Source organism: Cuculus canorus, chromosome 2 (genome assembly GCF_017976375.1).
Source record: "Cuculus canorus isolate bCucCan1 chromosome 2, bCucCan1.pri, whole genome shotgun sequence".
NCBI classification, from domain to species: Eukaryota; Metazoa; Chordata; class Aves; order Cuculiformes; family Cuculidae; genus Cuculus; species Cuculus canorus.
In genome coordinates, this window is record NC_071402.1 from 46,431,539 (window position 1) to 46,444,103 (window position 12,565).

General features: G+C 40.2%; 1 protein-coding gene across 2 annotated transcripts; it reads right to left on the reverse strand.

Moving 5' to 3' along the window:
* Positions 1-1,495: 1,495 nt before the first annotated feature.
* Positions 1,496-11,496, reverse strand: RNF138 (ring finger protein 138). 2 transcript variants are annotated; one of them, XM_009561691.2, is made up of 7 exons: positions 11,211-11,496; positions 10,051-10,216; positions 8,718-8,833; positions 7,173-7,238; positions 6,601-6,706; positions 5,695-5,802; positions 1,496-4,275 (listed from the first exon to the last, which is right to left on the reverse strand). In XM_009561691.2, exons 1-7 carry the CDS (start codon positions 11,321-11,323, stop codon positions 4,207-4,209), a joined length of 744 nt encoding a protein of 247 aa, XP_009559986.1. In that variant the 5' UTR covers positions 11,324-11,496; the 3' UTR covers positions 1,496-4,206. The 2 variants fall into 2 exon arrangements, with proteins under 2 accessions (XP_009559986.1, XP_009559985.1); XM_009561690.2 differs by having other exon boundaries at positions 7,173-7,241; positions 11,211-11,495.
* Between the last annotated feature and the right edge of the window lie 1,069 nt (positions 11,497-12,565).

The window sequence follows — 12,565 nt, forward strand, 5'->3', positions numbered from 1 at the left end:
TAGATTGGGGGAGGGTGGAAGAATAATACAAGAAATTAAAAGACATTGCTACAGATAGAATAAGGCTTGCTAGGGCTGGGAAATACTCCTTCCTAAAGCAGACCTACTCTACTCACGAGGTGGGAAGAAGAACCCAAACTACTGTTCGATGCTAGTAAGAGTGTGGTAATTCATTGGGAAAAGGCGATTTTAACATTAATAAAAAGACTTCTTATATTAGAGTCCCCAAATTTTGTCTCCTACATCAACAACAAGCCAAAAGAAACTTGGTATCTACAGCAAGTTTAAATGCACACTGTTCTGAGAACAGATGATGTAGTGTACGCCCTTTCCTTGCTAGTTTCTCCAATTCTAAAACAACCCTGAAGATGCTTTTGTCAGATACTCTTGTAGCTCTGCTTGCCTGCAATGAAACAACATTGGCTGCCTGTTTCTGCAGACATTTCACAAATGGCATTATGTTTACAAGACATAGCAAAGTACATATCTCTTCAGAGCATCTGTGAATTAAGTGTGTTTCAGCATAAAACAAAGGATATAAGGTATACAGTAGCTGTATTCTTTTATGGCAGAGTCCTCACAGACACTTGTGTTCAAACCTCACTGGACTCAAAAAGCCACATCTAAGAAAAGAGACGGACCCAGGAACACTTCCCAAGTACAAAAAAAAGTAGCCCTGACTGCCTGTCAGAAGATGACTTCGGTGCACAAAAGATCCTCTCTCCCTGGGAAAGAGCCCTAGCTTAGGACTGGAGCAGAACAAAGGGGTCTTCTGCATAGCTCACATATCCTATAAGCAACACACTGCCAACGAGAATTAAATGCATTGAGTGCATTCTCTTTAAATAATGAAATAAGCATTGCCATAATAAAAGAAATTAAATGGACTCTCTAACAAAGGCCTTATAACCAGATTTAGGATCCTTTCAGAGCTTAGAAAAATGCATATTAAGGGCAAAGAACAATAAACTAATAAAAAGTAAATTTACATATTTTTTTGCCATATTTCTAGCATTCAAAATAAGATGTTAATTCAATTTCACAACTGTATTATCAACTGCTTGTCCATTAAAAGTAAAACCACAAAACCCACCAAACTGTTCTTTCAGCTCAGAGATATAAAGGGATGTCACCTTGCTGGTCTAACACTGCAAACAGCTTACTGACAATTCTGTCCTCAGAAAGACATTACATCTTCTGAGTAAAGGCTCAGGTTTTGCTGTTGACCCCAAGACGCAGAAAAAAAAGCACGAATGAGCTTTGTCCAGCCTATCATCTTTCCTGCTCACGGAAAGATCTTACAATGCAATATAAAGTAACTTGTCAGCTCATGAAAAGATCATGAGGCACAACCCATCAATTTCAGCAGTATACATGCCATTCTAATAATTTAAAGTGTGAAGGCATACAACTGACTGTGTTTTGAAGTATAGAAAGCATCTGAAAAGGAAGTAGCATCAAGGGGACTGATCATCTTTATTATGTAACCGAGACAACCAGTAAATAAAACACTTTAATAGGAGAAAAAATGTAAGGTACAATTAGAACATAACATACCATATTGAAACCATACACAATGCAATGAACATGAAAACATCGTTAAGCAGCAATCTTCCAGTAAAGATTTTGTTTCGAGTAGAAGCATCACCCATCATGAATAAACAGCTTTTTTGTGCATGTCTGAGCTTTAGTGACAAAGATGATGACCAGCAGCAGCATATTTAAAGTTTCATTTTCATTAAATGCTTACTTAGTGAATGTATTTGATGCAATTTCTTCATATTAAAAGTATAAAATCTTAAGCATGGCAGTGCCTGCCAATACAGATTTTAACATATGCAAATAAAGACAAAGATTTTGCAAGACTTTTTTTGTATTGCATTTATACACATTTGTTGATTTAAAATGTGAATTCTAGTCTCTCAACATTTAAAAATTACTAAAATGCTCAGCAGCTATGCATCAAGTGACAACTAATTATTGCTATAGAAAAATTTGTTTCCCAGAGTTTTAAAATAGATGTAATTTCATTTGCAACTGTCAAGATATGTTCAAGTAATATAAATAACTAGTTCCAGTGTCCATGAGGTGTTCTGAATCTGTATTGGCTGTAGGTATTCATTGCCAGATCATACAAACATTTTATCCAATCTAAAAATGTTAAATAAATTTAAATGTAACTGTTACATTCCTTAGAAAACTTACGCGGTAATAAAATCACCACAGTATGCATTTTCATTTTAAAAAGCTAAAACTTTAGCATTAGGCTACCTTGAAACTCATAGTTGGCTTTATAGAGGAAAAGATAAAGTTAAAACTCAAATGTTTTCAGTTGGATCAGTGCACCACTCCAAACCAGTATGTGGTCACACAAGCACCACAGGCGACAGACTGACAGACTGGGAATACACAGACGAGCATGAGGGGCACATAGGGAAGCTGAAGTACAAGGTCAAAGCATGGCCTGCTGCCAAAATACCATATTAAGCCAGTAACAAAATGTAAGACAAGGTTGTTATAAAAAGGGTATCAACTTTAGACATTGTTAAAATAGCCAACTTTCTCTGTATTTTAGCCAGCTATACCTTAAGTAATGTTCTACACTCAATGTTTTACACTCTTAAAAAAAAGAAGATAGGAATGTCAAGTTACAGTCTATACTGTTTTAGTTCCAACATTCAACATATTAGAACTACAATTCAGTTCTGAAACCCATTACATTGCACAATGAGGCATTGCAACCTTAGCAGTTTTGGAACATAAAATATCCCCATATTTAAAGAATATTCAACCCCCCTATTTAGAGAGCAAATGGGAGCCAGGGCACAAGCAGCAGATTGTACTACAGCTGCACAACTGATATTATTATACATAAACCACCAACTAAACAAAGAAAGTTATTGGGAATGTTCTCCACCAAGTATACAATACCCATTAAGAACAGTAGTTTGACAACAGGTGACGGCAACACAGGCTGAAGAGCCAATCCTAAAGCATATACATTCACAGCAGTCTAACTGAACCTGCAAAACGTAAGCTCTTGCAGCTTCCCCCCCCTTCTCCCCACTAGTATTAAATAAAAGACCCTGAAGTTCTTTTACAAACGAACTTTCCATTTAAATTCAAAATTGCGTTATTGCTCTGTTTTCTCTGCTTTTAATGATGGTCTTGCTGGGAATGTGTAAATCTAGAATACAAAGTCTTAAAACATGTTCATAACTTTTTAGAGGAAGTTTTTCTTCTCAACTGTTTTTTCAAGGCTTTGGATGCAGGAGATGTCCAAGTTCTAAACAGTCCTACCAAATGAAAGAACTTCATTCCCGAGTGTTGTTGGGTCTGAAGCCAATTAGTTCTCTAGTTAACACAGCCTTCCATGAAAGACAGAATAGATGAAAACTTGAATTCCAAATGCAACAAGAGAATTTCTTAAAAAGGTCCAAACAAAACGAAAAAAACAGTTGGCCACAGTCATATACCTTTTACATGCCACCTTGAACTGCTCAGAAAGTATGTCAGGGGGACCATATTCCTTCGTAGATGGAAACACTGGGAAAACTCCTCATCCATCACTATTTCAGTTATGCTCCAAAAGGGGAACAAATAGATGCAATTATTCCTAGGCAATGGCATAATTCTTTCGCAATGAAAGGTAAAAATAAAACCTGTTCTACAGAAAACAAATACTTTTATTTCTGAAGTTGGTGTTATTTTCATTCACATAGTAAGAGTAAAAACCAATCACAACACCAAATAAAACTTTGTCCTTCCTTCAAGCAGGAAGAGGAAAAAAATTCTCAGCAATATCTTAGCAGATGACAGCTAAACTTAAAGAAATTCAACAGCACAACAGAGCATCTCTGCTTGCCTTCCTACAGATGTTACTTCCACAGTTCATTTTGGTGAATTAAAATATCTGACATGAATACAAGAAACCATGTAATTAACAGAGTCATAGAAGTTAGAGAAACCCAAGACAATAGTGAAGTTCCAAAAAGGTCCCCAATTCCACTGGGACAGATCTCCATAAAAACGTCAAGTTTGAGTTTCAGCAAAATCATTTATGAGAAGTCTTTATGCACAAGGAGAAAGTTAAGCCTGAAGAGTGGTTACTGAATATCATTTTTATTAATATACACTTCAGATCACCCACAGAATTAATGTCACTTTTCTATCAGATAACCAGTAAGATGAAGAGGGGGCTATACATTAAAAGTTCACATGACAGGATTCTTGAACTGCATTTTGGTATTGGGCTTCTTCATCAAGTTGAAGATTCTAAACAAAATGAAAACACCATCAAAATGAATAAATACTTAAAATACACCATAGTCATTGGTTTAATGATTCATTTTCCACATTTTTGCATAGGAATTGGCACCCAGATGAAGAGTCTCCATCTTCACACATACTAGGCGATTGTTTATGTTGCACAATATCTTTTATTTAACCAAGTACTAAGAGATACATGAGGCAGGAGAAGAATTAGATGTGTGGGACAAGGCTCATTAAACAGAAGGGTCCATCTTCTCTCCCTGGCTCAATTACATTACAGAACAGCCAGCTCAGGAAAGCTGACTGTCATGCAATTCTTGTAACAGGGCTTCCAACCAGCCATAACATCTTCCATTAATAAAAACAAAATGTAACCCCTACACAACAGTAATCAGATTGTTGAGAATATACTGCTTCAAATGAGAAAGCAAACACACATCACAAAAGATGAGTGGTTAACCCTGCTACTTTTGAAAAGCTGTCCTCTAAGTTGCTGAAGTGCCAGAGTACATTTTTTAGTTAAATTCCGGCAGCTTCCTCAAATTCGAATTCCAATCACCAGTTCTACACCCTCAAACATGCAAAACGCACTCACATAGAAGAGCCCAATCCCCTATATTGATCCCCTAGTTCTTCATACTTTTGTCACAGATCACTCAACACTAAAAACAACACGCAGCTTTTTTGCCATCTTCAACCAGTGAGGCTACCTACGCCTCAAATACTATGCTTGTCCCACACAAAGCTCAAGCAACGTACCCCAAAGCCTGTCAAACCCTGTAGGAACTACAACACAAACTCTTCAGCCCTCTGGTCCCATATACAGAATTCAATTGGCTGACTTGACTTGGAATCGATCCAGTGACTACATATGTACATCGTGCTGCATCTACTCCAAGGTCATGTATTCAAAGCAAGCCTGGAACAAGGCAACTAGAACAAACGATTTAACGAGATGTCTTTGACATTGCAGCCCCTCTCGCAACATAGTGGAAGAAAGGCTGTAGCAGCAGTACCAGCTAGTCAAGCTGCACTTTGAATCCTGAGAATTATGATTTAGCCATTTCTGCCATAAAAGGTCAAAAATGTCAATAAAACAGAGTAGCATCTACTTAATTTCCCGAGGAGGAGCAGTAATAAACTGTTCTGGAGGAACAAATAGTTTAGATTGAGAACAGTACGCTAAAGACACAAGTCATAAGTTTGGAGCAGAGCTTAACTGTTGACAACACCTATCCCTAGTAGCCCTTACTGTTGACAGTGGAAAGTTTAAGAACAGATTTATCTACTTCTGAGTTCTGTACAGAGCAAGAACATAGCATGTCCAGAGCACAAGTTTGGTACAAATTTTTTATTTGGCATTTTTATTTATTAAAAAAAATTACCATTTATTCCCCTACATATAAAGAAGAAAAAGCTTACCACAAATTCTCCGTAGTCAAACCGATGTCTTAGATTTAGATGGCTAACAAGATTTCTAGTAACCTGGTTAGTATCTGCCCAAGGAAGAGATACACAAATAGGACAGATCTGAATTTGGAGGGGAAGAGGAAAGAGAGAATTAAAAAAAGGTATTGGTAATACAGCATAGATTAAAGACATGTTCTCAGAAATAACTACTCTATTACTCATCCATTATCAAAGTACAGTACAGGAGTTCACATAAAACTATAGTTCTAAGCATTCTTTTCCTCAGTTGTGTAACATTCAAAAATTGTATTTCAACTTGCCAAATTTCTTAAGTGTTTCTCTTAGAAGTAGAGGATTATCATGTCTGTCTGGCACTCTTACTATCACTTTCTATCATTTAAAATTTAGAAAAGAAAGCGATTGCTACATCCTACTTATTGATCGGGAGAATATTCACACAACTGAGATGATCTAGTAAGCAGACAGACAAATTAACACACCCTATACAGATGAAAAGGATAGGAAACAAAACAGGATTTTCTCCTTCATTCCCTTTGATTACCTTAGATTACTTTTGAAGTAAATGTGCGTTTCACACAAAACAGTAGTTACGTTACAAACAGGATTCTATAGAAACAGATCCAAATTATTAAATGAAGAAGAGTTAAGCATTAAGCTCAAAAACTGAGTTTGTTCCACAACAAGATAAACAAGACAGCTAGGTCAGAAATGCCCTAAAACCAAAAGAAGGTGGACAGGAAACATTCACATGAAAGTCACACTTCAAGTGAAATGCACTGCATTAAGTATAACGTTTCAAAACAGTTATCTTTACAGATTAGCTACTGCACATTTAAAATTCTTCACATAATTATAATGAAAGTAGCTTAAGAAGCACACATGAACAACTGTACTTACTACGGGAACTATCTGATAAAGATGTCTGTTATTACAGTGATCCAGTAAGCGTTGTCTGGTAAAATTGGCTTCCTGACACAAGGGACATTTGAAGGTTGGGTGTCCACTGTAAACAGAAACACACAGTGTCAAATAGAAAAGGGAGTTTTATTAGTAGTGTTACAGAAAGCTTAATCTGTTAACTTGTTGTCATTTTCCCTTTTTGCAACAAAAAAAACCCCCACACTCACTGACATAGTAGCAATCTAATAGAGTTCCAGTGCTACTTCCAAACTGCAATTTTAAAGCATATTTATCAAGACTTGGGATTTTAGAAAATTCTTTTGTTCCAATTTCAACTGCAGCCTGTTCTTTCTTACTGGTAACATCTTTTAGTGCAAATCCTTCACGAAAGTACCGAAAAAAACCCTCCAAATTCTAGCACATAGACAGAAATGTAGAAGAAACTACAACGTTTTTTTAACACAACTTGTTAGCGGCCTTTGTGTAAGGTTTTTTTTAAGTTGGTAGAAGCTTGCACTTTGACTGTCAAGATCTATTTAATAATAACTTTAGAAAAATAAGCAGCCTACCTTGTTTCTCCTTGAAGTATTTGATTATTAGCCATCCCGCCATTATCAGATATTGCATCACTCCTGCTACTTCAAATAAAAGTCAAGAAAAAAAAAAAGCAATGAAAAACTGACATTATTTTACTCTACTATCAATTTTTTTAAACAGTAATGGGGTAAGGGGAGGGGGGAAATCCATTAAGTCCCATGAACTTCAAGGCCAAACACACCCCGGCACACATTTTAATCCTCGTAGCTTTTCCTTTGGATCAAGGTATGTCTCAGGTTTTAGTTACCATGGTGACCCTTGGTGGACTTCTACATAACTTTATAGGGAAGTGATATATAATACAATACACATTTAGCCAACAAGAATGGTAATGGAGATTACAGCCAAGTAGCTCAAAAAGCATTATGAACTAGGTAAGTAAGTAAGAATGAATGTAAGACAGGTAGCACATTCTAAGTTTTTTCATTTAGGCCTATGTAAATAGGCATTTAACTGCCATGTGTTTACAGAAATAATTTACAACTTCCAACAACAGCAAGATAAACTTTCTCATGTTGAGCACAAAATAAACTATTTCCTAAAGCAAGGGTGAAAGAAATATTTTAGAAAGTGAATTTGACCATATATTCACCTCTAGCTAGGCCAAAAAAACCTGCTCGTACATGCTGATCATCCTAATAACATGAATAGTTACAGTCACAAATCCAGTCCCCGTACACGTTTGACACTGCTATAATATTATAAGCACAAGTATCCTACTGTGGCATAGTCAATAAATAATGATATAACAATATCCAGACACTTAGGTGAAACATTGCTGCAGATAGTTCTGGTAACAGCTTAAACTTCCGCTTTCAATATACTGATGGATTGAAAACCACACAGAGAGAACTTCAGATTGCTAAAAATAGAAAACAGATGTCAAAAGAACGTAAACAAAGGGCAGGGTATATATAATAAAACCCTGTGATCTAGTATGTAAAAAGAGGTCTTCCAAAATAAGCAAAAATCTACAATCAAACCAAATACATCAGTGAGAAGGTATGGAAAAGTATGGAAAAGGAAGTTCTTTAGCTTTACTGCCTGAAACCAAATTGTACGTGTCATCCACATTTTATGGTAACATACTGGAGTTCCTTACACGTTTTGTAGAAGATGAGTTCAAAATAAATTCAATCAGAAAGCAAAAGCTTGCACAGTAATGTTTTGAAACACAATAACCACTAAAACAGAATTAGGAAAGGGGAGGGGGAACAAAAAGAGAAGGGAACTTCCCTGGGTATAAATATTATAATGCTGTCAAGGCAAGGAAAGCAAGCTACAAATACTATATACTTTTTAGGAGAGTCCCCAGAAGGCATTCCAAACCATCATGCAGAAAGGTTTTCTTCTGTATGCTAAGAGTAAAGAAAAACACCTGGAAAAACTGTAAGCTTTTGAAGAACAAAAATATGGACAATGATTCTTGCAAAAAGAAGGCATGCCCTGGAAAAAAACATACTTTGGGGGCAGAAGGAGAATAAAATGCATTGCTTTACATAAAACACCCTGATTACCTGTTCCCTGTTGAATCTTGGGAAATCTGTAAGTTTGGAATAATAGAGGAAACACCATATTCATCCTGATACTTCTTACACGTTTTATAATGCTGTCTCATCCACGAAAATCTAACCTGTAAATGAAATGGCAAATAATTGAAATTATACTAAACAATCCAGGGATAGGAGGAAGAGATAATTCTGCCAACAGAAAGCAATGCATGCAGGAATTATATAGACATCATACGCAGCAGAAAACAGAACTTGTGTCTCCTCTCTTGGCATGAACACTTTCTTCCCCAAAATGAGATCTTCGATTCCTTTTTCCATAGAGTCTTCATCACTGTGGAACTACAGAACATCCCCACTCCCCAAATCCCCACCAGCCAGGCATCTGAGAGCCCTCTGAGGGGTGAAAGATGCAAGTAAACTCCATTTAACTGAAACAAAGCCACAGGAACAACACCTCCCATATCCAGGATCAATAACTGATGAGCTACAACAGAGAGGGACCATGAGGATGGGATAAGCACCACTGCTCCATCAGTCTTCTCTGGCCTGCTGTTACCTTGTGCAGAGCAAAATCTTTTTGCATGAGGTATGGTCCAAGAATACATAACTTTTTTCTTTGAGAGGGAAGAAAGAAAAAAAGAGGCAAACGAACACCAACTTAAGGCTGCCCATCCACCTTAAATGCAAGCCACTTAGATTTGTCAGAAGACAGCTGTGCTTGACATGCCCTAAATCAGAATTTCAGGTCAAACAGCACTGTCAGAACGTGCTCACAGATTCAGAAGCTGAACAAGATCATATCTCACATGCCTGGGCCTAAATTCCATTAGTTATTCTGTGGATTCATTTGGTTCTTCCTTCCATTTTACCAACTTGCTATCATTTCTTTCTCCCAGCTTTTCATCCTAATGAATCATGAGGAACAAAGAGGAACCTGTACTTTTTTTTCTTGTTTTAGATTAAATTTTACAGTAGCTTTAAGCACTTTAATTTCCACAGTGAAAGTTTCTGAGGTTTTCCATACCATCTGCAAATTTCATTTTCATGTCCAGCTTTTCCTTTTCCAGTTTTATAGCTATATTCAGTTTTTGCATTGTTTTGGGGAAAAAGTGGCACCCCACTTACAAAGTACTTACAGACAATATAAAATCCTCTTTCAGTTTATGCCTGCTAGGCCTGCTAGCAGGCACCGCTTGCCTAGTACACATACAAGCCATACAAAGCTAAGTTCAAACTGCTATAGGCTCTTTAGCTCCAAGACAAGAACAACACACAGTAAAAGTGTGTCTGGTCAAAAATAAGAAAAATTTATCCAACTTTTTATAAAGTTTTACTCTACCTGCTTCTCACAGCATCTACAGCCCCCAGAAGCTTTCTTCATACTGTTTTCAACATCTAGAGCCCTTTTGGGATATGTTCTTTCTTTTTTAGTCACGCTCCCACGGCAGAGAGGACAATGTGTTCCACTTTCTCTGATAGCTGTCAAGAAGCACTTCCTGCAAAACCTAAATTAAAGAGTTACCACAAACACAGGTTAGCAAAATGATAAGAGTTAGATACTTTGTCCTGGAAAAGAGCAGTGTGATTATTAGGAAAAAAAGAGCTGCATCAGATTAATAGACTACTGAATACAAATCTTTATACATATAAGCACAATGAAATAATGCTGCTTACAAAGAAGTATATGGAAATTAGCGGTACTTGGGAATGCACTTAGTAAATAGTTTACTATTTACTGACTAGTATCCCCAAGCTGCACACTGGATTGATCATTAATATATTAAATGGAGTAGCAGGCACGTGGTATTGGAAAATCTTATCAGAGGAACTCCTGTTTACTGCCAAAAATATTGCAAAGCTTAATTTAGCATGCGTCTCTAAAGATCTCAGTTCATCAGCTTTTGCAGCTCTCACTTCCTCTTCCTTGAGTAGCAACAGCCAAAGCTACCGTGTTTTCCTACAAAGTACTATTTCGAATTAAATGTTGCTCCAAAACGTGCAGAATGGACGAGCTGAAAAGACAGAACAACTAAGCTAAGGTCCTGGCTTGTAAACAGGAAACCATAAAGTTAAAAACCCGCAGGTTAAGTCGGATGCCTCAGATGTTTTGGTCGGCTGAGAAGCTCGGCTACCACCCATCAGACAGCGGGGCTCCCTTCAGGAGCTGCTTTTCCTTACTGGACCAACCCTCCCCTGCTTCCCAAGCAAGAGGCGAGGGAAGGCCGGAGCAGCCCTTTCAGCACTGGAAGGCTGCTATACGGTCACCTCGGAGCCTTCTCTTCTCCAGGCTGAACAACCCCAACCCTCTCAGCTTCGCTTCGAAGCCTCGGAGCGGGTCCCGACTCATCCCTCCCCCGGGGGGCACCGAACCCCGGAGGGTCCCGTGTCGCCAGAGGCACCGGGCGGATCCGCCCCGTCCCCCCGCGCTGCGGGCCGAGACTCGGCGCCGGTGTGGGAGCAGGAGCGGGGCGGGAGGCTCGGGAAGGGCGGGATACCCACACGTGCTGGCAGTTGGCGGTCCTCACGGGCGTTTTGAACACCTCCTGGCACACGGGGCAGTAGAAATCGTCCTCGCTGAAGCGCTGCGGCGGCGCCTCGGCTCCCTCGGCCATGGCAGCGCCTCAGGGCCCCTCCCTGCGGGGCAGGAAGCGACCCCCGAGCCGCGCCGGGCACGGACCGCGGGGCGGGGGGCTGGGAAGGAATGTCGGGGGGGCGGCAGCCGCGAAGGGGGCACACGGGCCCAGGCTGCGCCTCGCTTCGCCCCGCCCCTGCCCCGCCTTCCCGGCACGGGAGGAGCCTCTGCCCCGCCCGCGGATGCCGGGGGGCGGGCAGGGGCGGGACCGGGTTTCCATGGCGATCGCCTCCTTCCCGGCACGGCGGGAAGCCAGGGGATGGCTCCTCCCTTCTCTTCCTCCGTCCCTCCGCCCCGGGAGGCGCCGCCCCGCCGGCCCCGCAGCCCGCTGCACCTGGCATTGGTGGGGCTGCACCTCGCGTGCTGTGCTCGGCTTTTGTCCTACGAAGAGCACACTGCTCGGCTTTAGGCCCCTCCCTACGAGGAGGACATTGTCCAGCTTTGGGTCCCTCACTGCAAGGAGGATATTGTTCAGCTTTGGGTCCCTTCCTATGAGAAGACATTGTTCAGCTTTGGGTCCCTCACTACGAGAGGGCATTGTTCTGCTTTGGGTCACTTCCTATGAGAGGACATTGTTCAGTTTTGGGTCCCTCACTACGAGAGGACGTTGTTCAGTTTTGGGTCTCTCACTACAAGAGGACATTGTTCAGCTTTGGGACGCTCACTACAAGGAGGACATGGAGGCACTGGGGCATATCCAAGGGAGGGACACGAAACCGGTGAAGGGACTGGAGCGCAGGTCTTAAGAAGAGACTGCGGGGACTGAGGTTGTTTAGTCTGGAGAAAAGGAGGCTGAGGGGAGACCTTATCACTGTCTACAACTACCTGAAAGGAGGTTGTAGCGAGGTGGGTGTTGGTCTCTGCTCCCAAGTAACCAGTGGCTGGACAAGAGGAAATGCTGCTGGTCCACCCCTGGCCAGTGCCCATTTCTGCTGTTTTTCACATATTTCATAGAATCGTTTGGTTGGAAAAGACCTTGGAGATCGTAGAATCATAAAGTCACTAGGCTGGAAAAGACCTCTTAGATCATTGAGTCCAACCATTCCTATCTGTCAATAAACCATGTCCTTGATTGAGTACCTCGTCTACCTGTCTTTTAAATACTTCCAGGGCTGGTGACTCAACCGCCTCCCTGGCCAGTCTGTTCCAGTGTGCAAAGATCCTTTCTGTGAAAAATCATCAGAGTACCAGAGATCACCAGAGTACTTTGACCACCTGAGGA